This window comes from Dermochelys coriacea, chromosome 14 (assembly GCF_009764565.3).
Source record: "Dermochelys coriacea isolate rDerCor1 chromosome 14, rDerCor1.pri.v4, whole genome shotgun sequence".
In the NCBI taxonomy this organism is placed as follows: domain Eukaryota; kingdom Metazoa; phylum Chordata; order Testudines; family Dermochelyidae; genus Dermochelys; species Dermochelys coriacea.
In genome coordinates, this window is record NC_050081.1 from 9,160,016 (window position 1) to 9,187,291 (window position 27,276).

Consider the following 27,276-nt stretch of genomic DNA (forward strand, 5'->3'; position numbering starts at 1 on the left):
GAATCATAGAATCATAGAATATCAGGGTTGGAAGGGACCCCAGAAGGTCATCTAGTCCAACCCCCTGCTCAAAGCAGGACCAAGTCCCAGTTAAATCATCCTAGCCAGGGCTTTGTCAAGCCTGACCTTAAAAACCTCTAAGGAAGGAGATTCTACCACCTCCCTAGGTAACGCATTCCAGTGTTTCACCACCCTCTTAGTGAAAAAGTTTTTCCTAATATCCAATCTAAACCTCCCCCATTGCAACTTGAGACCATTACTCCTCGTTCTGTCATCTGCTACCATTGAGAACAGTCTAGAGCCATCCTCTTTGAAACCCCCTTTCAGGTAGTTGAAAGCAGCTATCAAATCCCCCCTCATTCTTCTCTTCTGCAGACTAAACAATCCCAGCTCCCTCAGCCTCTCCTCATAAGTCATGTGCTCTAGACCCCTAATCATTTTTGTTGCCCTTCGCTGTACTCTTTCCAATTTATCCACATCCTTCTTGTAGTGTGGGGCCCAAAACTGGACACAGTACTCCAGATGAGGCCTCACCAGTGTCGAATAGAGGGGAACGATCACGTCCCTCGATCTGCTCGCTATGCCCCTACTTATACATCCCAAAATGCCATTGGCCTTCTTGGCAATTAAATTGACATTAAAATAATAAGAAAGAGGCTCTTTTAAGAATAGCTTTTATCAGTTTTTTCTTCATGAAAACATGGCATTTAATACAAAGTAAAATGTTTGTGGTTGGACTCTGGTGGTTGATTACATATGAAAGATATATTTGAGATGTAGCCCTTTCTCCTCACCTTTTGGAAATCCATTAGAAAGCAGCTAAATGAAATGCTGTCACAGTGATTGGATCATTCTACTCAGTGTTTGTAAACCAGCTGCCCTTTCAGTCGGCAGGCTGAATTGGTGGCGAAGGATTGTGCTAGTCTGATCTCTGTGGTCCAAACCAGTTCTTCTGTCCTTATGAGACTGTTCATTGTTTGAATGTAGTTCTAGCAAACAAGCAGTTATTTTTATAAGAGCAAAATGAGCACTTTTTAAACCCCTCTTATCCACAGTAGAGTAGGAAATGTTAAACTAGTGAGCCAGAAATTTCAGGAATCTCAGTTTATGGGTATCCTCACAATTTTTCCCCCTTCTATACCAACATTTTCACCCATGTAAATGTTGTACAGAGATCCCCTCTATCCATGAGCATTCTTGATTAGACTAATGAAAATTACTACTCTCTCAATTCACGATAGCCTTGTGGCTTGTAGCTATATTAATATTAAGAAAAACTTTAACCTATACTGACATAACACCGCTTATGTGAATATAAGTGTATAGCCCTGTCCTATGTAGAGTTTGACTCGCTTGTATAAACTCAGTGCAGTAGTTGGCCTTTATTTGTAAGCAGTCTTATTAAGGGGAAGAGGTTAGATGCCTCTGAGGAGGGATGAAGGTACCTAACTAATGAAAATAAGAGAGGACACTAGTTTAAGTCCAGATTGTTTAAGTTACTCTTCCTTATTAAAAAAAAAAAAAAAAAAAAAGTTGCAAAACACCATTGGGGGTTGGGTTTTTTGTTGTTGTGGTACATTAATGTCCTATAGAACTGGACTTTCCAGTCTGGTGGTGTTAGTTTTATTTTATTGACTGTTTAATATTCTGGATCCTTATCTATGTGCAGTATACCCAACTAGTGTTTTGTGAAGTGCTTATCACCCACCAGTTTGCTTCTATATGACAATGAAAACCACAAACCTCAATGCACAAATATATGGTAATAGTCACTAGCATTGGAATTCATTTAAAAAGAAGCTGCATTCTTCTGGGTTAGTTCAGTGAACTTGTGAAATCTCAACGGGCAAGGAACTACATGAATGACCTGGGAATTGAATTTAGAAATTGTCATTTCTGGATCTTCCATTGGTTGCTACCAGGTTGGTGAAAAGCCCACATGAAAGATGTGTGACAGTTGCAGTACTAGGAGCCCAACATCAGAGTTGGCTAACCAGCTACCATCCTGCTCTAATGCTGGGTTTAATATCAGAAGAACTGTAATATTAGTACTGAATTTGGCATGTTTACCATATGTCGTGCTGTCTGTCTCCATTAACTGTAAGTTTGTAACGCATACAAAACTTTCTGTGAAACTTCTAAGTTGCACATACTGCCTGGGTTCTCGTACAGCTGCATTGTACCCTAGATATCGGGAAAATTAAGCATATGTTGTTGTTCACATGACTTGAGGTGAACTCTGGAGGTCGCCTACAGCACAGTGAAATCATTTATCAGTGATACAGGGTTTTGTTATTACACTTAATAGGTTAGGTGTTTAGCATGACCAACTGTATAGTACCTTCTTGTTTAAAAACAAAACAGCCATGTGTCTTCATGTGCTGAAACTCAATATCAGGAAGGGGGGTTATTCACGTTCTAGTAGTTCTTAAACAAACATGAACATCTTTCCATTTATAGTTTGTCCTGATTAGCACTAAAACCTATTACAGGAATGCAAAGTAAATGAACTAGTGCCTCTTATCACCACAATAACCTGTTTGAGTTTCCTGCCCTCATCTAGTGCTGCCAAGAAAGGTGATTTGAATGTTCCGGCTCTCTTCTCCCCATATGCAGCACAAATCAACTGTCAATAAACAGTGAGAGAGGCAATAGTTTAGAAAGGAAAGGAAAAGGAAATAGTTTAGAAAGGAAAGGAAAGCACACACTATACAGTTATCTGCAGTGTGAACTGTGGGATCAGTTACTGCAAGGTGCTGAGTGCCTTCAGGTTCCATTGGTTTCAATGGGAGCTGGTGCTCAACACTTTGTAGGATTGGGCTCTCAGCGACTGGCCATGTAATTGATGTTGCATCATCACATGCACTTCACAAAGGTGGTCCTAGAGTTAATAGAAAAAAAAAATGGAAGTCCCATTGCAGAAGAGCCTTTGTCCCTGCTGGAGCCCTAAACAGTCCAGCCGTAGCATTCTGAGTATGGGTATGGACACCACTTCTGAACAAGTCTCTGAAGTGCCATCTCTGATCCAAAAAAGGAGTGGTTAGTTCTGAGCGGTGTGACATGCTCCCTTATCTTCTCCTTTCACCATTGTCAAGACATTAAGCAAACTTCCTCAGTACTGGCAGCCTGTCTGTGGAATCCAGAGACTGAGAACCCAACTTGGGTATAATCAGGCCACTGCACCAAACAAAAATCATTTAAACAAAGTTACGATTAGGGCAAAATCCAGGCAATGTAAAGTTGCACTTTTCACAAGTTGTTGAGCAGTCTCCATGTTAGCTTGAAAGAGTTGCAGCTCTTTCCGTTTTTACTTTTTTTTTCATACCATTATTGCTCATAAAATGTGAACATTCACCCTTCTGATTGAAATCTGAATCTACAATATCTTAAGGAACTAATCAATAAAACTCTCTGGATTGAAAGGTCATCTTCCTTCTTTTAAAACGATGGGGCTCTGCAGTTAGAGATGGCATTGCTGCTGATGCTACTTCTGTGTCACCTCCTTAGTTTGTGTTGCAAGGCTAGGATGCAGCAGTTCAGACTCTATTCTTATGTTCTTTTGACTAAACATATCTGACAACTATGCAGTATTCTTTCTATAGAAGAAGATGGAATCCATTGCCCACAAGCAGCCAGTAATGAGCCTACGAGTGACTTATTGGGCAGCCTCCTGCTTTGGTCACAAAACTATAATCTGTGCCACAATAAAGGAAAGGAAATCTCTCAGAGCAGGGAAGACTGAGCTGGAGAAAAAGTGCAGATGAGAAATCTGAGAGCCTTACAGTAGGCGGCCCAGAGCCAACTGGCAAGACCAGATCTGAAGAATGGTTCTCCCCTGAATGTCATCAATTTAATCGTCTGTATTTTAAAAAGTCTTATGTCAGTGGTCTTTGTTCAGAAGGTGTTTCGTAAGAAGTACTGTCCCCCCTCCCTCCCCAAAAAGCACTCTGGGCTAGTCTGTTAACATGTGACTTTATGTTAATAAGCAGCATCTTCAACAGTGAAGAATTTAAGTATGTAGTGTTTCAGGGTGCTATTTTGGGTATATTTTGTCTTTTGTCCTTCTCCAGTTTATTTCTATGCATCCTTTGTCGCTGTCCTGGTTGGAACAGTCTCCTTGACCTATTGCCCAAAATGATCCTTCTCTTCATTCTCCCTACCTACCTAAAATCCACTTCTTCCATGAAGTGTTCTCCAAAGGAGTATACAACATGCACAGGTTTGAGGCTATGTGTATTGCCAGTGAAGGTTGCTTGCTTGCTTTGCCTTCGCCTTGTCCCACTAGTCAGAGTCAATGTGAAGACTCTTAGAGTATGTGTGATTGGCACAACTGTTACAAATCAGCCAGTCAGGCCAGATGTTTTCTGTCTCCTGGGTGGACAGCTTGCCAGAGCTGACCAGCCCCACCTGCCTGATAGAGGCACAGGATGGTGAAGTAACTTGCCCAAGGTCATCCAGCAGATCAGTGGCAGAGCCAGAAATGGAGCCAGGTCTCCAGAGTCACAGTCCAGCACCCTCTCCATACTGCCTCCCCTAGCTAGTATAGAGTGTCTTGTCTAATCTGCAAAAAAGAAAAGGAGTACTTGTGGCACCTTAGAGACTAACAAATTTATTTGAGCATAAGCTTTTGTGAGCTACAGCTCACTTCATCGTTTGTAGTGATAATCAAGGTGGGCCATTTCCAGCAGTTAACAAGAATGTCTGAGGAACAGTGGAGGGTGGGGTGGGGGGAGAAATAACATGGGGAAATAGTTTTACTTTATGTAATGACTCATCCACTCCCAGTCTCTATTCAAGCCTAAATTAATTGTATCCAGTTTGCAAATTAATTCCAATTCAGCAGTCTCTCGTTAGAGTCTGTTTTTGAAGCTTTTTTGTTGAAGGATAGCCACACTCAGGTCTCTAATCGTGTGACCGGAGAGATTGAAGTGTTCTCCGACTGGTTTTTGAAGGTTATAATTCTTGACATCTGATTTGTGTCCATTTATTCTTTTACGTAGAGACTGTCCAGTTTGACCAATGTGCATGGCAGAGGGGCATTGCTGGCACATGATGGCATATATCACATTGGTAGATGCACAGGTGAACGAGCCTCTGATAGTGTGGCTGATGTGATTAGGCCCTATGATGGTGTCCCCTGAATAGATATGTGGACAGAGTTGGCAACGGGCTTTGTTGCAAGGATAGGTTCCTGGGTTAGTGGTTCTGTTGTGTGGTTGCTGGTGAGTATCTGCTTCAGATTGGGGGGCTGTCTGTAAGCAAGGATTGGCCTGTCTCCCAAGATCTGTGAGAGTGATGGGTTGTCCTTCAGGATAGGTTGTAGATCCTTGATGATGCGTTGGAGAGGTTTTAGTTGGGGGCTGAAGGTGATGGCTAGTGGCGTTCTGTTATTTTCTTTGTTGGGCCTGTCCTGTAGTAGGTGACTTCTGGGTACTCTTCTGGCTCTGTCAATCTGTTTCTTCACTTCAGCAGGTGGGTATTATAGTTGTAAGAATGCATGATAGAGATCTTGTAGGTGTTTGTATATAAATCTCCCCACTGTATTTTCCACCGAATGCATCCGATGAAGTGAGCTGTAGCTCACGAAAACTTATGCTCAAATAAATTTGTTAGTCTCTACGGTACCACAAGTACTCCTTTTCTTTTTTGCGAATACAGACTAACACGGCTGCTACTCTGAAACTTGTCTAATTTGGAGTGTAAGCTTTTTGGGGCAGGGACTGTATGTTCTTTTCTGCACAATGATGAGCATAGTAACAGTTGTCAATATAAATTATAAAAAGGATCTTGACCCTCCAAAACCTTACTGACATGACTAGCCCATTGAAGTTAAGGATTCATGAATAGAAGTTGCAGGTTCGGGCTCTTTTTATAATTTATATTTCAAGCACTGTTATTGGGCTCGGGTTGGGATCTATAGATCCTACTGTAAAATAATAATAATTCCCAGCCTTGGAAGATAGTTTGGTACAGAATTGCAGATCCAAAGATTAAAACCCATAGGGAATTTAGAAAGAGACACTGTTAAATCCATGAAAGCAATCAATTCCTCTGTCCTTAGCAAACTCCAGAGCACTGTGAGTCAGTGTCTCTAATCTTTTTGAAAGAAGTTGCAACACTTAGCTGGGATGACACACACTTTTTAGCCCAGTCCATTAGTCCATGTCTTCTGATGAGACCCCAGCTCAGAAACCGTTTTTTCCAGTTCATTCCACTGTGGCAGCAACTAGTTCAGTTGCTGTTTCAGAATCTGCCACTTCTCCTTTTTCAGTCACTGTTTTCATGTGTTTCTGTTCAACCTAGAGGCACATTAAAGTGATGGAAATCTGCAGTGATATCTCATGCATTTAAAAAGAACTGTCAAAGGGCAAATGGCTCCTTATCTCACTTTTTTTGTGAGGCAGATAGAGAGAAATTAAAGCGATAGATGTTTGTATACAGCTTTTAGCATTATGCCATTTGTTAGGAATTATTCTCAAATAATACAAATATGGCAGGGGTTTTTTTTGTTTTTTTTTTTTACTTTAAAATCCCAGGCTGTGCCTTCAAAATGATGTCTAGAATTATTCCAGACTAATTTAGTCTGTCATTAGTAGGGTCCATCTACAGTACAATACAAAAAAGAAAAGGAGTACTTGTGGCACCTTAGAGACTAACAAATTTATTTGAGCATAAGCTTTCATGAGCTACAGCTCACTTCATCGGATGCATGCTGTAGCTCACAAAAGCTTATGCTCAAATAAATTTGTTAGTCTCTAAGGTGCCACAAGTCCTCCTTTTCTTTTTTGTGAATACAGACTAACACGGCTGCTACTCTGAGTATAATACAAGCAGAACTGGGTCAGGGCATTTGACTGCTGCCTGGTTATAATGTTGTTGCCAATGAGATATAACTGGGCCCCATTAATGAGGTAAAACCAGGGGCAATCATTATGTAAATGGGCCCCCTGACTTTGTTCTTCTTGTAAGTGGGCCCTCAGGGGGAATCTAGAAGCAACCTCTTATTTCCTAACCCTTTACTTTTCCAGCCGATGATTTTGTAATAGTAAAGATCTTTTTTGAAAAGAGTTGCAAAACTGGAAACTGGTTAAATCTCAAGAAATAAATTATTTTCTACTCCCGCATCATTAGGGGTATGCACTGAATGACCCCGCCAATCATTTTTTCCATCTCTCAACTCTGTGAGTTAGCTTTACTTTTGATGGCTTTGACAGGACTGTGGCAGATGTGCAGCTGCTGTGTTTAATAATCTAGGAATAGTGAGATGTAATTATGTTGTGTAATGGTCAGTGAAGTGTTGTTATATATTGAATTATATGAATGTTTTGATCTAGTGTAATAGGGCACTGTGCAAAAAAACAAGTAGGAAAGCGGCACAATAGATGTAGATAAGAAAATCTCCCAACAAATATGGGGAGCAATTATAGGACAAGGACATACTTCCAGGCTCCAGCTTGAAGTGAGACAGCTTTGCCAGGTTGGGAGCCTAGTGATCAAAAGGACACTGAACAGTTAAAAAGACTGGGGGGGGATGGGGGGTAGTTGTCAGTTGCTGTCCAGGGAGAAAGTCTGACACAGAGAGAGGCTGGAGTTTGAAGGAGCTGGGTCTTTCCTAGATTCGGGGAATGGTGAGCCTCAGGCAGAAGCAGGCATGCATCTAGACGGGTTTATTGTTTTAAGATCCATTTTCTCTTCAATACTTTGGTTCTAAATAAATAATACATTTCTTTAAGGAAGCTGTCTGGTTACTGCTGTCATTGTTCCCAGAGGAAACGGAACTGTAGGCATGAAGATAAGTCAGGCCTGCAGAGGTAATCACGGTTGATCACAGGGAACTGCAGCCCAGAGTCTGGTCTGAGAGTGGAAGAATTACGTGATTCCACCCCAAGAGAGAAGTGATGGCTCGAGGCCCAAGACCTGAGGGGGGTGCACTCAAAGAGCCTAGTAACTGTGACAAGGGCCTTCTTCATTTTAGCCCATTAGGTAGAAAAAGCTTGACATCAGTTCTGGTAGGCTAGTCTTCTTTATTTTACTAGTCTGCTTGAGCTAACATTGGAGCTATCAGAAGATGAGATATCAACCAAATCATATGACGGAGAGTAAGAAAAGTTTGCCCTCTTTCACGTGAAGGAAGTTTCACAAGGGCATTTAAACTTTAGTTAAAGATAATGTAAGGGTTAAGGAAATCAGAAAATTTGTTTCAACAGATGAATTGAGACAAGTGGATGTGCACAGCCAGTCTTTCTGGATAGACTGTATTACGGGTAAAGGAACAGAAAAGATTTTCCTCAATCAGGTTATGCTCTGCTGCAAGCAGTCTCTGGAGTGAAAATGAATCAGATCTGTATTTTTGATATATAGGCAGCTGTTCCTTATGGTTCATATGGGACATTTAGGCAATGTTCTAGGAGGCCATTAATGGGATTGGTGTTTGGTTTTGGTTTTTGTGCAGTAAGTACTACAAAATTTCGTGCCCCTTAAGTAGAACATCTTAATCTAGTCCACCTGCCTTGCTAATTTGGACTATTTACTAAATCAAATTACCATCACTGAGGGGGTAAGTAAAAGCTGGAATCACTAGTTCCCTTTCTTTGAGATTGAGCTTGAAATCACGATGCCAGGAAAGAAAGTTTTAAGAACTTTCTCACAGTCATGGTAAAGAAGTACTGGAGAACATACTTTTTACATCACAGTAGAGCTCATTATTTTCATAGCATTACAAGATGTCTTTCCATATTTGGGAACATGCAACAATGCAACAGGAAAGATTGAATGAGGAAGGTGAGATGACATGAATTGGATTTCTGGTGTTGTGAGACTGTTCAGTCTCTTGAAGGGAGCACTGTTGGTTGATTGACTCTCTTCTCTAACAGCTTCACAAAGTTCTGAGCCTAAGCTGTGTGTGTGTGTGTAAGAGACAACATAAGAGATAGGAACACACACATGTTCCTTCTCTTATATTGCTTAGTTATAGTTGGTAGATAAAATCGCAGCATATTCTTGGGTTAAGAGCCCTTAGGTAGTAGGAAACGGGGAGGGGAGCTTTATTTTGAGTTGAGCCTTGAAGCGTGTATCTCTTGAGGAGGTTCTCCAGCATTACAAGATGAGTTGAACTCAGAGTCTTTTAGTCCACAAATGTTTTATGGAATTTATGCTGTTTGTAATTGAATTCTTCTAATTTTTTTGCGGGGAGAGAAGAGCTACAGCTCTCTTTGCCTAAGGTTGTGGACAAGCCAGATGCAGACACTCCAAATTAGAATCTAACCTTCTGACCGTTCCTGCAGCTCTACATTGGTTGAAAAACCTGAAATACTAATCTATACAAAGAAAAAGCACCACATCCTTTCCTGTTCCGTTTAGAAGCAAGTTGTAAAGTAACACATAATGATGGATTTTGGCAGTAAGATTAGAGCAACCTTTAAATGAAAGGTGACATTTGGAATTATCTTTGAGTGCATGCTATAGTATGTCAGTAAATAGTGTAATAGAAAAGTTGAAACTTGATTCAGATCTCACCAGTTATACACCATGTTTGTCAATGGGCTTACTCCTCACATTCAGATAAATAAGAGACCCTTAGACGAAAAATGTCTGAAAAGTTTAAAGGAAGAGTTGAGGCAAGAAATAGTCACCGAAGACCTTGTCTAGAGTAGGGAGTAAGTGATTTTTAAAATGCATAATGTTGTACTGAGTTTAATAAAAACCCAAAAAAACAAAAACAAATATACCATTTCAAAACCAAAGTGTACAGGTTTATCATCATGAGCGATCACTTGAGGAAGCGATGATCATAGATAGGGCTTTTGGCAGCATTGCTCAAGTACTGTTGCTGAAGATAGACTGACAATATAAATCTTTGAAATTGCCAAAGGCAGCTTATGTCTTCCCACATCGGAAATTTCTGTACATAATCAGTTCATCAAGAACTTGCAAAGTCACTTGTGTGCCTCAAGCAGTGCTTGTAACATTTGAATTAAAGTTTGACTTAACAGAAGCATTTGCCATTTACTGCTGATTTATGATGCTCTCGTATCATCAAATAACAATTTTTTCCCCTTCCTATGAGGTCACCTATGGTGGTCCTATCTCTTTCTCCCTTTAGTCTGTCTCACCCGGATTCAGATGGACACTTACGGTTTTTGATCACTCTTTTTAGTTCACAAGGGTCTTCGTTTTTTTTATTGTTGAGTTGAACCAAACCCTACATCATGCATCTCATGCTTTTTCTTTGCTATGCATCTTCAGTGAGGAGCTGATTTGGAAATGAGCTTCCCACAGCTCCCATTAGCCGGGAACAGCGAACCACGGCCACTGGGAACTGCGAGCGGCCGTACCAGCGGATGCTCAGGTAAACAAAGCATCTCGCAACCTGACGGGGACTTACCCTGAACAAGCCACGAACCAAGTTTGGGAACCCCTGTATTAGATGGATTTAGATGGAAAGTTTTCAGAAGATAACAAGCTGGGAGGGGTTGCAAGTGCTTTGGAGGATAGGATTAAAAGTCAAAATGATCTGGGGAAACTGGAGAAATGGTCTGAAGTAAATAGGGTGAAATTCAATAAGGCCAAATGCAGAGTACTTCAGTTAGGAAGGAACAATCAGTTGCACATATACAAAATAGGAAATGACTGCCTAGGAAGGAGTACTGCAGAAAGAAATCTGGGGGTCATAGTGGACCATAAGCTAAATACGAGTCAACAATGTGACACTGTTCCAAAAAAAGTGAACATCATTCCGGGATGTATTAGTAGGAGCATTGTAAGTAAGACATGAGAAATAATTCTCCTGCTCTACTCCATGCTGATTAGGCCTCAACTGGAGTATTGCGTCCCGTTCTGGGCGCCACATTTCAGGAAAGATGTTGACAAATTGGAGAAAGTCCAGAGAAGAGCAACAAAAATGATTAAAGGTCTAGAAAACATGAGTTATGAGGGAAGATTGAAAAAATTGGGTTTGTTCAGACCATTTTCTTCCCTGAACAGATGGAAAGGAGTTGTTGCAGTTTGTTCTATGTAGTTGGGTGGAAAAATTATTCTGATTAACCAAACAGGCCTGTGGAGATAGAGCAGCTAAGTGATTCTTAGTTGTACTATTTCAAAGATCTTTGAAACGTAATTGCTTTTGGGGCTCATTGATGTGGCACTTGGGCCCACAACAAATCAGATATAGCAGTACATTATATTGCCAACTCTAGCTGTTGTCTAAACACTATCCCTGTCCTGCCATGACCAACCATAATAACTATGATAGTTTATCTTTAAGTAAATGATTGCTTTAAGTAGGTAGTGTCCTGGTTTCTGCTTTCCATGACATACACAGGCTTGTGCAGTGATTCTCAAACTATTGTACTGATGACCCATCTGAGTGTGACCCCCCCCTTATAAATTAAAAATACTTTTTAAAAATATATTTAACACCATTATAAATGCTGGAGGCAAATCAGGGTTTGGGGTGGAGGCTGACAGCTCGCGACCCCCCATCTAATAACCTCGTGACCCCCTGAGGGGTCCCGACCCCCAGTTTGAGAACCCGTGGGCTAGTGTGTAGGGAGCATCAATACTTTATTGCCATGGCCTCCCTGGGCGATCTAATCTACAAGTGTAACATTGCTAAACAGCATAACAGAGTGCTGGCTTCACTCCCATGAATTGGGTTTCTTCCAGAAGCTTTACGTGCTTTTGAATTAAATTGCTCTGTCTGTTTAAGAAAGAACCTACTCAGTCATCTTTTAGGTTTCAAAAAGCAAACAAAACTCTGGATCCTGTTGCATTTTGAACTCCGCTGGTCTGTGGGGCTGTTTAGAGGAAGGGAAGAAGTGGCTGAAGGTGGGGGGGAAGCTCTGCAACTGTTTTTCAGATCTAGCAGTGTGTGCACTGCAATACATGGGGAGTGGAGGGACTTCAGGGGGTCCACAGGCACCCTGAATCATGAGTCTGTTGCCCTTATCTTGCATAGCTCTGCTATTACTGTAGTGTATTTGAAATCTCTAGTACATGTGCCAGCTTCCCAGTCAAAGTCTCTCATAAGTGAATGTTTGAGCCCTTATTTCCTTCCTCTTGCATCATTGTGTGTGTGTGTGTGTGTGTGTGTGTGTGTGTGGAGAGAACTGGTGTAAAAGATAAATAAGACTTGCTTTTTGCAGTAGCTTGTTTGGTCAACTTCAATCTGTTTTCTTTATTGATTGAATTATTTTAAATTTTTATCTTTTGGGAGCAAGAACCTGTTGTGTTCCCTACCTTCTGGTTTATTTAAGAAACTTTCTTACAGATGAGGGTGAAGGATGCATGCTTTGTGCACACAGCCCTCTTTCAAATGCTGCACACAAGAGTATATGCTGCACACTTGGGTATCTCTGTATGTTGGTATCAGTATTATCAACCCCAGGCATTCAAATCTCAGGCCCCCCAAACAGTATGAAGTTAGCCTAAAAAAATCAGAAGATTAAAAAAACAAGCAGCTCAACTTATTATTTTTTTTAATGTGCCTACTTGTGAGAGCTTTTAGGAATCGTGTTTTCAAGCTTTCCTCTGCATCCAAAAGGTCTAAAAATTCCCTTTTTAAAATGAAAGCTGTAATTGTCACGGAATCACAGGAAATCCGGGATCGGGCTTTAAGAAAAATGCTAAATACTGCAAGGCTTGTAGTAAAATTATGAGAGCTGGCAATGCTGAGGTGGTGAATAATGGATGTTTGGGGAAGTTTCACTGGAGAAATCATTTAAATGAACTTTTCCTAAAGTGTTCAGATGATCCTTTCTGTCACAGATAGATGTGAAGGAGATTCTTGGGACACTGTGGCTTTTTTTCAGTGACATTTTAATTTGTTAAATTATTCCATATCCCATATATTTTCCCTTGGAGTAGGATGTTGAAGAGGGTCGTTCTGGTTTAAGTCTATATCTGCTTTCTGTGAGCTGTAGCTCACGAAAGCTTATGCTCTAATAAATTTGTTAGTCTTTAAGGTGCCACAAGTACTCCTTTTCTTTTTGCGAATACAGACTAACACGGCTGCTACTCTGAAACCTGCTTAAATCAGTGGCTGTGTTCCTGTTGATTTCAATGGGAACAGAGCCAGGTCCTCGGTTTACAAGTTGCATTATAAATTAAGTGTGAAGTTTGCTAAGGAAGTATATGCTTGCCTGTCTGCTTAGACACAGAATAGTGAGTGATCATAAAAAACAGATGAAAGAGGCAGTAAGCAGGCCCTTTTGCATTCAGACATTAAGATTTATATTCTCCTCTCTCTATTCTCCACGACCTGTTAACGTTAATGAATGTTTACATGTATTTAAATAAAATTGATGGTGGAATCCTGTCATTGTGGCTGCTTGGGAATTCTGATCAGCTTCCTTCTGGGCAGCCAACGACCAGACACGAAGGAACTTGTTTTTAGAAGAAGAGGTACTTTTTGCACTCTAGAAAGATGCCTTTACATGCAATATAGTGTGCTTGTGGCCAAGGAAAGATATAGAGGTGACTCATGACATGATGTGACACTGCTGCTTCATGCGAATCCCCTTCTGTTGATGGTTCTGGGAGTTACATATTGAGAATGAGGAGTGCAGGATAGGACCGAGTTCAAAGGTAGCTTTATAGGGAGCAAAAGTGCCCTGCTGATGCTTACAGAGATATATAATAAATTACAAGCCCTGTTTGCATGGTCAGATGGGTGCTATGTTATGATGCTATACATTCCTGTGGTTGACTCCCTTAAACACCCAACATGGCTCACAAAATGGTTAATCCTGGGTTTGGTGTGAGTTCATGACTTTTAATTGCCTATACATTGACTCCCGCATGTTCTGTTTGTGCAGATCCTGTACTCCAGGTGCCAACACACGTGGAAGAGTAAGTCTCTTTCTCTGTTTACTTCAGCCCTCTATTGCTTGTTTGATTTTTCACTGACATCATGAAGTTTGGTTTTAGTTTAAAATAGGGAACTGTTGAAATACTACAGGTAACCAGACATGGGATTAAAGATTAAAAACTTCCTCTGTTTGTAGGATTTAAATGAAATGTCCTTCCTTCAGACTGTTTCTCTCCAAAAACCATTCTTGGAGCACATGTCTGGAACACAAGCAGGTTGACCATGCCTATTTCAGGATCACTGACTTGAACAGTCTGGAAAATAGCGTAACCTGTTGGGGAACAGTGTTCAGATTCTAAACCTTTAGTTTCAGTACCTTATCTCGGTGGTTCTCAAACTGTGGGTCGGGGCCCCGTTTTAATGGAGTTGCCAGAGCCAAAGTCTGAGCCCAACAGCCTGAGGGCTTCAGCCCTGGGTGGCAGGGCTCAAGTTACAGGTCCCCTGCCTGGGGCTGAAGTGCTTGGGCTTTGGTCCCCCCACACCCAGGACAGTGGGGCTTGGGCAGGCTTTTTTTGTCCCCAGGCTTTTAAGCCGCTTTTGTTTGTATATGTTACTGCTGGTTTTATTGCCACTATATATAAATTAGATTTGAACTATGATCCCTATACTGCAAGGCCTTAGGCATTGTATTCATACTGGTCAACCCAGCTTCAGTTGGACTAGGAACACTATTGACAATAGTTTAGGTTTAATAGGCTGTGCCCGTTCTGATACTCATTCTCTTTGATGTTCAATTAATAAGTGTTTCAAACAACCAGATATTCTAAAGTCAACAAGCAGATGTCAAATGGTCTTCACCAGGATATACACACTGACCATTGCTGCTTCTTTGTTTGGTGACAAGTGTAATGTGTTCAATTTATTTATAATCACCGTTTAACTTGTAGGCCAGCATTTCTTCCAGACCCAAACGATGGCAGTTTATATACACTTGGTGGCAAAAATAATGAAGGCTTAACTGTGAGTATATTTTGATTTGCTAGTGTCTAATCTGTCTACACATGCGCCCTAATCAGATTGCATGAAGGGTAGGTCCCTAAATTACTTTCCCAACTATCTGCTTTCCTGCCAGCATTGTAAAGTTCTGCAAGCTGCCCACATTTTGAATCATTTACTGGAAGCAAGTATTTCTTGGGAAGACCTGACAACGTTGGCTAGTAAACACTGTTCAGTGCCAGTTCCAATTTAGGTTACAAATTCCTGGAATGACAACATTCGAGTTGCACTGCTTTCTGGTTCAAAGGGCCATCCTGTAGTTTAGGACAGGCAACATTTACAGCCTTCCTTGTGAGCTTCAGAAAACCCCTTTGGCTTGAAGATACCAACAAAAAGCAGACCCCTTTGACCCACCTTTGATATTTTTGTAGCACTTGCTAATGAAATAATGATAACACCACTTCTTTAGCACTCTCCAGATATTAAATAATCCTCATAGTACCCTGGGAGGGAGAGGTATCCAATACAGCACACTCAGTTATGGCCTGAAAAAAATAAAATTTTTAGCAGTCCTATTGAGAAGTCCAACCCATATTAGGATAAATGTGGATTCTGTGCTGTCTCAAATAGCAGGTGCTGTTATAGCACTTAGTAAGTAGGTTAAACTGTGAACCCTTCCAAAATATTTGCATCGAAATAGTCAACCCCGCAGATGTCAGCTGAACACTTGAGTAAAGCAACACCTTTGTGATGAAACTCGGATAAAATGTTTGGCTTCCCACAAGTTTCTTTTCCTGGCAGCCGCTATGACTTCCTTTTAGAACTTGAACATTTTTTTAATTTTTGAACAGAGAAGTATCTACTGACAGGTTTTTTCCTAATGCACCCAGATACGTGGCCTTAATTTGTGTTTGTATTTTTGGTGTTCTTTGTGGGTGGATCTAGATAGCAATCGGTCCTGAACATCATGTTTCCTTTCACCTGTTAATTTCCTCAGGTAAAAATATTCGGGTTGGATGCATCATTGTAGGTGTTCCAAGCTAGATGGAAGTAATTTCACTGTTTAAAGTCCTGGCCTCTCTTGTATTTGTGCAACACTTCTGTTTGTCGCTTTTTTCTTTCTGATGAAGGCCTCTTAAAATCCTGGAAGGTTGTTCACCAAATATGTAGGTGTGATACATGCCCAGGAGCATTATAGAATTTGGTGATCATAATAATTCATTGCCTTTTTAATAACACGGTTTGTATGAAGATCACTGAGCTTTGCAAATGCTAATGTTGCACCCTTGCAAGGCAGGTAAATATATGTATACTCATTAACAGATGGGGCAATTAAAGCACAGTGTTGGGACATGGTGCACAAGTCGGTGGTAGAGTTAGGAATAAAACCCAGGAGTCCTGTCCTCCAGTTTTCTGTGCTATCAGTATTTCCTCCATTCCTGTTACATTTCTAGTAAAATACTGAGAAGTCGCCACATGAACTGTATTGGTACCCTGTTCCCTTGAACAAAACTGGGAAAATTGCACTAATTTCAAAGTGTAAAAATGTTATGATTTAAATAAGCTTTTTCATATTTTTTTTTCTAGAAACTTCCATTTACAATCCCTGAGCTAGTGCAGGCATCACCCTGTCGCAGTTCAGATGGGATTCTGTACATGGGTAAGTTCTAGTTAATCTCTCCATGGGTTAACTGATTTAGAAGATTGCAACATTACTCAACAGCAACTGATAAATACAAACTGCCTAAACCAGACAGAGCCCTCTTGCGTGAAAATGTCATCTCAGCCTTGGCTGTTAATTATAGCCTTTCGTAATATTTTCTGATAGAAAATCTGTTAAATACAGCACTTACTGACATGTGAAGATAAAAAGTCAACTGCCTTCCCTTAGAAGGAGAATAGCTTCTCAAATCATTGCATTGCCTTTAAAAAAAAAAAAAAAAAAGTTACTCTCCCACTACAGAAAATGTAATTAACTTTATTCTGTGACACAAATACATATTTAGCTCAGTTATATGGTATATTTAATCACCTTCTCATGCTTATAAATATACTTGCCTCAGCCAGCCAAAGGCCCCTGCCTACATTACAACTATAACTGAGTCAGGAAATCGAGTTACAACATGGTTCTAAATTATAGTGTAGGTGAGATTGAACTGGGGAACGGTCCTGTACAGTTCAAATCTGAAGCCTGGTTACATGGTCATGGTTAGGTTGAATCTACACTACAGCTTTTAACCATGTTGTAAGCAGATCTCCTGATTCATTAATAGTTAGGGGGATTTACGTTATTCTGCCTGGTTGGCATCTTTGGAGATGACACCACATCTGTTAAGACCTGGAGGAAATCTGCACTCTCTCCCTACCTTCTAGCTCTCCAGTTCACATTGCTCTGTTGAAAACTTTTGGGGGGGGGGGGAAGCAGGTTAACTATTTGACACTTCTAAACTAGGCTGCTACAGACTATGGCTCTGATATTTGGGTTATGAGGACTAAAATCCCTTATCAATTTGGAATCATAGGGTTAGACGGGACCGCAAGGGTCATCTAGTTTAATTCTCTGCCAAGAAGCAGGATTTGTTATGTCTAAAACATCCAAGACAGATGACTCCAGACTCCTTTTGAAAACCTCCAGCGAAGGAGCTTCCACAACCTCCCTAGGCAGTCTGTTCCATTGTCGTACTGTTCCTATATGTGTAGAAACTGATAATTCCTTCCCACCATACTGTTCTACAACAAACAGCACCTCAGTCTTCTTCCTCTCCTAGCATAAGGATTTTCAATCCTCAAAACTCTCTTCAGTAACCATTTGCCAATTGGATATTGTGAATGGTGATAACCTTATTTTACATGATAGTGCTTATAAAGGTGTCATAGAAATGTTGTCACTATGCTTGCCAGTACCTGCTAGGAGTCAGTAACGTTAAATGAGGGGACAACAATGTTGTTTGGTTTCTAGTTTTGGTTATTGTCCAAAATTATTTTGTTTAACAAAAAAAACACTTAAACATTTTCCATGAAAAAAATTCCAAACTGTGCCCACTAGAGAACTACTTCTCAAATCAAAAACACTTTTTCTCAGAGCCTAGATTTTGTATCTGAGTAATATTCAGACTAAACAGTAATGCAATTTAACTGGTGATTTCAGGAAAGAAGCAAGATATTTGGTATGTGATAGACCTCATCACTGGGGAGAAACAGCAAACCTTAACGTCTTCATTTGCAGAAAGCCTTTGTCCATCAACATCCCTCCTGTATCTTGGGCGAACTGGTAAGACACTTTTCCCTCTACCACTTAAAAGAAAATTTGGCTTTTTGGGTTCATTTTAAAGCTAGTGCAGGCCCACAAAGGATAACCTTGTGATGATAAACTCAGGTTTGTTTAATCTCCTAGAATAACTTCTGGAAGTGGTGGCTTTACAATGTACACAGAAAAAATGATTTGCCTTCAGATAGCAATGGAGATGTGCCATTTTATACATTCACAGACTAATGTGTGGTTTCTGCATATATTGGTGTTTGTGTAAGTGATTCCTGGGGCTAACTCCCAAGCAAAGTGGCTTTTAAATTCTATTAATTCAATGATGTACCATGCTAGCAGCTTTGTAGCCCTGGTTGCATCTGAAGCTTTTGGTTTTCATGAATAAATGTGTTGGGGAAATGGAGAGACAGCAGCTGTCATATTGAAAATACAAATGCTCCGTTTTAGGTGAAGAGGATTAAAATAGACCAAAGACCTATATTTGGGATGTCTCTCTGTAGGCTGTGTTTACAGATTTGCCATTAGATCTGTAGATTAATCTGTTTTTAAGAATATTTTTAAATGATCTTTCTTGCAAAAATTCTGTTACAGAACATATTGCACCTAATTTTGAAATGCAGGGATTGGTTATAGATAAAATTAGATAGGAATGCTACAGAAGAAGTCTTGGAGGAAGAAGCACAAAGAGCTGATAGATAACATGGATTGAAGCACTCCCTACTGTTTTTTGTCTTCTGAGCTTCCTTTTGAGCAGTAGATTTCAGTGAAACAGAAATTAGTTTTCTTTTAAGTTGCATGAGGTGTGACTATATCTCTTAATGCCAGGAAAAACCTAAAAGAAGGCTAAAAACATGAAAAGCAGGATGTATGTTGTCCTGAGAAGTGTCTGGCATGACAGGTGACTAGTTCTGTTGTCTCAAAGGATTATTTACACAGTATATATTTTTTAACAGAATACACTATTACAATGTATGATACCAAAAATAAGGAGCTCCGATGGAATGCCACCTACTTTGATTATGCAGCCACTGTACCTGATGAAGATGTGAAATACAGTAAGAACTTTGATCTTGTCCTTTGCATTTTTTTCACTTTTGCTATAGCTCCAATATCCTGACATTTTTCTCTGCAATGGGCAGAACCAACTCCTCCCTTCCCCCGCCTCTGTATCTACAGATCTACTATCTGATCTTTTTAAGTTGCTCTGCGCTGCCCCCTTCCCTTCTCCCCCCTTTTACCCTCCTCCCACCAGGTAAAAACTCAATTCAGCCACGTAGTCCTGGAGTCTCTTCTTCAATCTGAGTGCATATATGGCAATCCTTTAACTTGTCCAATCAGGGAAAGGATGGCCTTACCACCCTGGCACAGATTTTTTGAGTGACCTTGGGCAAGTCACCTAATCTCTCAGTGCCTCAGTTTCCATAGCTGTAAAATGGGATGATAATTCCCTGCTACGTAAAGAGGTTGAAAAGCTTAAATCATGTTTGTAAATCTTGTTGACATCATCAGTTGGATATCACTAGAGAAATGCAAAATATTATTAGTGTTGATACTATTGATAATGATTTGCACTTCTACCTGATGATCTCAACAAGTGTGGTAGTGCAAAATAATATGACTATTAGAGTAGGACAATAGTTATGTATGAAGAATACAGTGTATCCTCCCTAGATTTACAGTGCCTGCTGTTTGAGCACAGAATGAATGATGATGAGAACGTTTGTTTACAACTATTGTGTGGAAGAGGAAATTTTGGAAGAGATAACTATTGGGGCTAAGTTTATTAAAAACAGTGGGGCTTCATGTGGATCAGGAAAATGGCACTGCCTGGTTGTGATTTAGGGAGAATAACTTTAAAACACACATGAAATTTGTCCTGTGGTATGAAAGAGAGCATCAGGTAAGTGAATTAGAAATAAAAACAAGAACCTTCCAGTTCTGATTCCTAGTGGATATTTCTTCACCTTGCAAAACTATTGCACAATGGGAGCGTGTCCCCAAATTATGGTAAATCCTAAACTTTACATGGAATCAGTTACCTTCCCTTTCATCTTATTGGGAAATGTCTGCTGCTTTTCAGTGCTGATACTGCGTTTTTTTTAAAACAAACAAACAAATGTTTGACTCTGGAATAAGTAGCATTAAATCCCGATGTCACTGGGGTTTCCCTGTAAATCTTGAATATTTCAGGCTAATTCATCAATGTCAGAGTTGTTTCTAATGGAAGTAATCAAAAAGAAATGTGCATGACATGGTTATGCTCTTTAATTCCCAGTTAAGGCCGCAGTCCTGCAATGCGATAATTCGTTGACTCAGGGGGGCTGTGTGCAGGTGCCGTGGCCTGCCCAAGCACACTGTGTTGCGGGATTGGGCCGTCTACATTTTCTGAATCTGGTCATTTAAAGTAGAGCGCAGAAGAACTTTCAGCCTCTTAGCTGAGAATTCCCAATTATACAGGAGTGTGCTGTCTTGTAATGTGTGTTTAGAGATACTGTGGTTTATATGATGATTATTCTGTATGTAGAGAAGAGGCAGGTCTGCAAGTCCTTAGAAGTATATGCTGAGGAGCCAAACTAAAAAATATATTATTTCTACTGGTGAGAGAGAAGAATGTATTTACATCAGGATAATTTCGAGAACTCTTGAGCCATTCACTAGAGCTAGTTTTTTTCAATATAAAATGAACCAGTTTAAGGGCTTGTCTACTCAGAGACTTAGTGTGAGGCAAGCCAAGGTGTGAATCTATAGCACAGTAGCTTGCTGTGCACTAACTGGCCATGCAGACCCTGCTGCCATGCACTAAAAGTTCCATAGTGCACTTTGATGTACACAGCACTATGTCAAAGTGCACTACTAGTGCATAATAGCAGGGTCCACACAGCCAGTTAGTGTGCAGTGAATGCACTATAGATTCACACTCTGGCTTGCCATGGATTATGTCGTCTTGTAGACAAGCCCTAACAGGTTTTAGTAGCTCATTTAAGGTTCAAGTACTGCCAATGTATGTGTGTTACTATAGCCATGAATAAGCAGGAGACTCAAATAACCTTGTGTATTTGTATGTTTTAGAAATGTCCCACTTTGTATCTAACGGAGACGGGCTGGTGGTGACTGTGGATAGTGAGTCTGGGGATGTGCTGTGGATTCAGAATTATGGTTCCCCGGTCGTAGCTTTTTACATCTGGCAGCGTGAAGGTCTACGGAAAGTAATGCACACAAACGTGGGAATAGAAACGCTGCGCTACCTGACCTTCATGTCTGGGGAGGTTGGACGCATCACTAAGTGGAAGTATCCTTTCCCAAAGGAAACAGAGACCAAGAGCAAGTTGACGTGAGTATAAATATTATAGTGAGTATAAAAATTACAAGTATTTGTTTTCAGAGTCTGACTGATGGTGCTTTGCAGTACTCTAATTAAAAATTACATTTCTATTCAGTTACTTAATAGAGCTGCTATTCTATAAATTGCAAGATAGTAGAAGGAGAGAATATATAATTGGCTCCTTGCTCTTTAACATTTACTGAACATTGTGTTTGTACAGGAATAAATAAATGCTGATCATGCTAGTGACTCAAATTGAAGTGTCTCTAAAACAGTGCATGACCAACTTTGTAACTCGGGTGTTAAAAACAGCCATTTGGAACTTTCTCCCTAACTTTTGTTGTTGTTCTAGACCTACGCTCTATGTAGGAAAATACTCAACAAGCTTGTATGCATCTCCATCAATGGTGCATGAAGGAGTGGCTATTGTGGTAAGTTAGATACTTCAAGACTTTGATACCAGGTTTTGAAAAGCCCACTTTCTAGTATTAGGTATGGTTCTGTGCTGAAAAGTTGAGAATTAACCCTTTATCAGGTCTCCCAATGTTTGGGGTGTTTAGGCCCATCTCTAGTTATCATTTAAGGCTGTTTGTCCTGGAAAAACATTGGAAAACTCACAGCTTTGTCATAGCAAAAAATGCAAGTGTCAGTTTCAGCTGGGAAAAAAAAAATTATTTTTTTTTTTCAAATATATGGAGTGGTTTTTATTTTTAAATCTGCTAAGTACTTAAATTCATTCAAATGAGAAATAGACATAATACACATAGAATATAGATATAATGATTCTTTGTGTTATGGATTATTTAGTGATTCTCGATCTTGTTGTGATAAAGCATAATATGCTTTCCTAAATTACGTGGTTTGATTGATATCTTGTCACTGTTCAACATTTCCCAGCTATAAAGGATAGGAATGCTGTACAGAAGACTTTTTGTGGGTAAGAAGCCCTGCACTGATTACACTCCATTCATATTTGGAAAGGGATCTTCACAACCATAAGGACTATAATCTTAGTTAAATAATAAAAGCAGTTCACAGGGGACTGCTGAGCAACTAGAACTTTTAAAGTAACAAATTACAAATCAAGGAAGCCACAGAAAACCATGGAAATTTGACAATCCAATCTTCTTTTAAGAATGGTTTCCAGTGCTGTAAGTAATATTTAGTTATAGCTAGTCAGGAAGTATGTCTCTCTGGCTGAGCTGGGACGGAAACCCTCTCACATCTGAACCAGAGTGCGTGAGTTCAAGTAGCGCATCAAGGCTGTTTATACCACTATTGACAATGTGTTGTGGTTATTGATGTTAAAGTTGCCACCCAATTCATACTGTTGATAGCACCAACATTATGATGAGATGTTAAAGCAAGGTTCTATTTGCTGGATTGTGGCTAGCCTGGGAGGAAGGTAAAGATCCTTTTTCCTATTTTTTTTTAAAAAAGGTGGGGGGGGGGCAACCCTACCTCCTAAGCAAGACTCCTTCTCTCAATAATGCAGGATCTAATGTCCAAGGAGGTGTGAACTATGGCTGAGGGCATAATGGCTCTCATGTTTACCTGCAGTTACTGCATTGCTGGCATGTAACTTGTTGCTTGCTAACACTCTCTGACCCTACAGTATGAGAGGCATGGTATATGAAGTAAACCCCAAATTAAGGTAGAGCTTCCCACCTGTAATTTAGCAATAAAATATTTTGAGTTAAACATTTACTTAATTCCAAGGGAAAGCTTGTGGCCTTTCTAACATGACTTTTGAGTTATGTCCTGTCTTTTGTCCGAGTTAGACTGGTAAATTCTCTGAGGCTTTGTAAAGTGTTGTGGAGAGAGAGAGTGCTTTGTTAACTGTAATAATAAATCTGTCTTTTTAGCCCCGTGGTCGAGCCATACCTCTGTTAGAGGGCCCCAAAACAGAAGGAGTTACTATTGAAGACAATGGCGAGTGTGTTATCACTCCTAGTACGGATCTAAAATTTTCAGCAGGATTGAAAGAAAAGAAACTCAACTATTGGAGGAACCACTGGCTGTTAATAGGTACCAGGAAGTCAGTAATATTCCACCCACTCTCTGTTGCACTGTCCTCTGGTGGACAAAAGCAATAATCCAAACAGAGATTATTGTTACCATATACAAAGTATTTTAAATTACATCCAAAACCACTACATTAAAAGATGCAAAGTCAAGCACTCAAAAGTTAGAGGATGCCAGAAATAAGTTTGCCTTACCACCCTAATTTGGCCCCCTTATGCATATGCATTATGATACAGTTTTTAATTACATGACCATATCCTGTATTTTCCAAAGGCCCCTGTCTCATTCAGTGCACAGAATGGGCAATGCTCACTGAATGGGTAGTTATTCAATATTTATTTTCAACAAGAGACGAAATCAGGGTCCAAATCTGCAGCCAGAACCTGAGCACAAGTCCTGCTGAAATCTGGCCATACTCAATACTTGCAGGTTTAGAGCCTTTAAGAGCAAGAGCATTGCTTCACTTCAAAGGGCATGTCAAAGTTTTCAGATATATACCCAAATCTTCCAAGCTTTGGGTCATTCCACAGGGACAGTGCTCTGGTGTTAAGGTACACATAAGAGAGCCTCATTTTATTCTAAACTGTCATAAACCACAGTATCTTCAAACACACATTACAAGACAGCACACTTCTGTATAACTGGGAATTCCCAGCTAAGAGGCTGAAAGTTCTTCTGCGCTCTATTCTGTGATGGCCTCAAGCCATTTTATTAATGCAAATAAGCCCTGAGTATTGCTTCTTGGCAGAGATACCAAAATCAAGCATGTTTGCCCTAAAAAGTAACAATTCTTGTAACAAATGTTATTTTATTTAAAGGACACCATGAAACACCATTATCAGCCCCTACAAAGATGCTGGAGAAATTTCCAAGCAGTTTGCCTAAACCGCATGAAAATGTGATTCCAGCTGACTCTGAAAAAGCCAGTTTTGAGGAGGTTTGTGAATAACCTGATCGTATTACTGAATAGCTGAAGAAGCCACTGGAAAATTACAGGGGAGGGAAATGAAAATTTTGGGAGTACTTGGACTCTGTAGGGAAAAGTGTAGGGAATTTTCCCAGGTTATTTGTGGAAGTGCAGTACAGTATCCTCCCATGGGGTGCCATTGGCATTATTCTGTGTTACAGAACTCTTGATATCAGACTTGAGGCTGAGTCCTGCTTTCCTTGCCCATACAAAACTCCCATTGACTTCAGTGGAAATAGTCCATTGAATGAATTAACTGCAGGGTCCTCAGAAGATTGACCAATTTTGCTGTGAGTCACCATTACACCCAAGAGAGTCTTGCACGTCATTAAGCTTTTAAGAAATGGTCCCTCATTGAAATGTATTTTGCAGCTGTACTAGCATATATAACATACATTATCCATTGAGACTTTGAACTGATGGAGTCTTCTGTGTTTCCTAGGTTATTGGTATAGTTGAAGGTTCCTCAAAAGAATTGCCTCCTACCGTTCCAAAGGACATTGAAGAGAAGCCCAGTCCACCTGTACCTCGGCCAGAGGCTCCCGTAGATTCCATGCTTAAAGACATGGCCACAATCATCCTGAGCACCTTTCTGTTTGTGGGCTGGGTAGCATTCGTCATCACCTGTCCAATGGTAATGCTGATTGAGCTTGGTATTCTAGTGAATTCTGAGAAAGGGCTGTAATGTTTGGCAGCCTAGCCTGGTAAAGATGATGCAGGAGTTGGAGAGGAAAAGAGTCACGACTTCATAAAAGAAGGGCAATTCTGCTTTCTCCATTAGCTATCAGTTATAACTTATCACCATGATAACTCACAGATATGCAATCTGATAACTAAGGCTACTGCATGTTTGATGTGGCAGTGATTTCTGTGACACACACTGTTACACTTGAGACTTTTCCTATTCCACCTGCAAGACTCTTCCATGGATTTTTACCCATAGTTATTTTGTGTGTGTGTGTTGCTTGCTTTTTTTGTCATGATCCAAAGACCATTGAGTTTACCAGAAGATCCCCCACCCCCATCCACTTCTCTGATCTTTGGATCAGGCCCTGTATCCTTTTACTGTTTAACGGTAGCTATTCAGTCTAAAGATGCTTTTCTAAGGGAAAATAAACTTCAGGCTAATGGCACTTTTTGCTACAACAAACAACCAGCCTGAGTTATCAACCATGCTTTAAAAATGTATTACAAGGTAGAGAACAGTTTGGGTTATAGAAACTCTTTAGCTGCCCTACCAGAAATAAGTTAGGAGTCTGGCAATGAGAAGTTTTTCACTTAGAGGATAGTAGAATCTGCCCTTTCTGGATGCTGAATCATGGACGTGCCACCTTGTCTGCATGTCTATTGAGATTTTTATTCCTTCACTGCTGTGGTGTTAAGATCATCTCTTTCCTTCTGAAGAGTACGCAGCAACAGCAACTGCCCTTCAGTGCCCCCAGCGATCTCCCCCCAGAGGCAGACTTTTTGGACACCTCCTATGTGCAGACGGAGAGTTCAGCCACCAGCACACCCAACGTGTCTCCCAAAGCATCAAACCACTCAGCGTATTCCAACCTCTCTGGTTCTGACACTGGGAGATGTCTCTTCACTGAGCAGGAAGAGGGAGGTAATGTTAATCTAACTTCTTTCATCGTATGTCCCAATAAGAATTCAAATCAGAAAGTTTGTAACATTTCCCCCACTGCCAAAGATAACAAAGCACAACAAGGGGTGCGGGGACGACAAACATAGAATATTGACAATATTTCATAGATTAAGACCTGAAGGAACCAGTGTGACCTCCTGTTGTATAACACAGGCCAGAGAACTTCCTCCTTTGATTCCTGCAGCAAGCCCAGGACTTCTGGTTGAGCTAGAACATCTAGAAAGACATCTGGTCTTGAATCCTGATTTTTGGGATTCATGTCCACCATTGGACATTCCTATTCTTGAGCTTGTTTAGTGAGAGGCGACTTTTCAAATTCTTTTTTCAATGCTGACCACAAGTTTTTGTCATTTTAGGCTTAATCCTACCACTGACTTCACTAGAAGGTTTGCCTGGGTCAGGAGTGCAGGATTGGGCTGCTCATGGCCCATGTGCTCATTGGCATATTTGAAGTGGGTTGGCGGCCTCAGTCCAGCCCCTAATGCAGAAAAATCCAGCTTATTTAAAAAAAATATTGTATTGGCATTAATTGAAGCCAAGAATTGAGTGGATCATGGAAACTGGACTCTCCCCTCTCCTCTGCATGTTGTCTGTGGTCCCTCCAGGGAAGTAAGTTCCACCACCAGGGCAGCACAGTGCCTGCACTGCACCCATTCTCCAGTGCTGTCAGTTCAGTACCTTCCACCAACGCTACTTTCACATAAGCATTTTAAAAACTGGAAAGGGCTTCTTGTCTCCTAAAAGCTGCTTGTCTCATGTATGTCCCCAGCCATGACCTTTTGTCAAAATTCCAAAGGGCTCCAGCCCCACTGGGGCTGTCTTGATCTGTACACAGAATGTTTGAAATCATGAATTGGATAGTCTGGTGTCTAGCCACGCAAGCAGTATGCACAGGTGCAGTTTGCATGCCCAAATCTGAATGTCAGCCTGTACAAAAACTTGTCAGCAATGTATATGTAGTTTTGAAAGCCGGGCCTTAGATCTCCTCCCTCCCTCTTTCTTAGTTCTCAGTGTTGTGCATTTAAACTTGAAAGAGGAGGTTTTACATACTGACTCCATATGGATATGCAACTGCAAACTGCTGACTTTTAAAATCTGCCTTAAATTAATCCTTTTGCTGCTTGTTTTTGCTCAGATGAGGACACACACATAGTAATGGTCGGCAAGATTTCATTTAGCCCAAAAGACGTACTGGGACATGGAGCTGAAGGAACAATTGTTTACAGGTACAAGACAATCCATGCATTTG

At 40.5% G+C, this 27,276-nt stretch overlaps 1 protein-coding gene and 1 long non-coding RNA gene across 3 annotated transcripts in view; one reads left to right on the top strand and one right to left on the bottom strand.

Moving 5' to 3' along the window:
- Positions 1-27,276, top strand: part of ERN1 (endoplasmic reticulum to nucleus signaling 1) — a 60,905-nt gene that overhangs the window by 22,416 nt on the left and 11,213 nt on the right. Inside the window, exons 3-14 of one of the 2 annotated variants that reach the window (XM_038371003.2) lie at positions 13,815-13,848; positions 14,755-14,827; positions 16,391-16,463; positions 17,952-18,074; positions 19,019-19,120; positions 21,135-21,396; positions 21,740-21,818; positions 23,253-23,415; positions 24,231-24,349; positions 24,822-25,013; positions 25,784-25,988; positions 27,163-27,253. In XM_038371003.2, coding sequence (XP_038226931.1) covers positions 13,815-13,848; positions 14,755-14,827; positions 16,391-16,463; positions 17,952-18,074; positions 19,019-19,120; positions 21,135-21,396; positions 21,740-21,818; positions 23,253-23,415; positions 24,231-24,349; positions 24,822-25,013; positions 25,784-25,988; positions 27,163-27,253 — 1,516 coding nt within the window. The remainder of the gene's footprint in view (positions 1-13,814; positions 13,849-14,754; positions 14,828-16,390; positions 16,464-17,951; positions 18,075-19,018; positions 19,121-21,134; positions 21,397-21,739; positions 21,819-23,252; positions 23,416-24,230; positions 24,350-24,821; positions 25,014-25,783; positions 25,989-27,162; positions 27,254-27,276) is intronic. The other variant, XM_043496489.1, reaches the window with a different exon arrangement.
- Positions 631-17,957, bottom strand: LOC122456588. The gene is made up of 3 exons (XR_006275538.1): positions 16,657-17,957; positions 15,218-15,348; positions 631-3,177 (listed from the first exon to the last, which is right to left on the bottom strand). It is a non-coding gene; the product is annotated as an uncharacterized LOC122456588 (long non-coding RNA).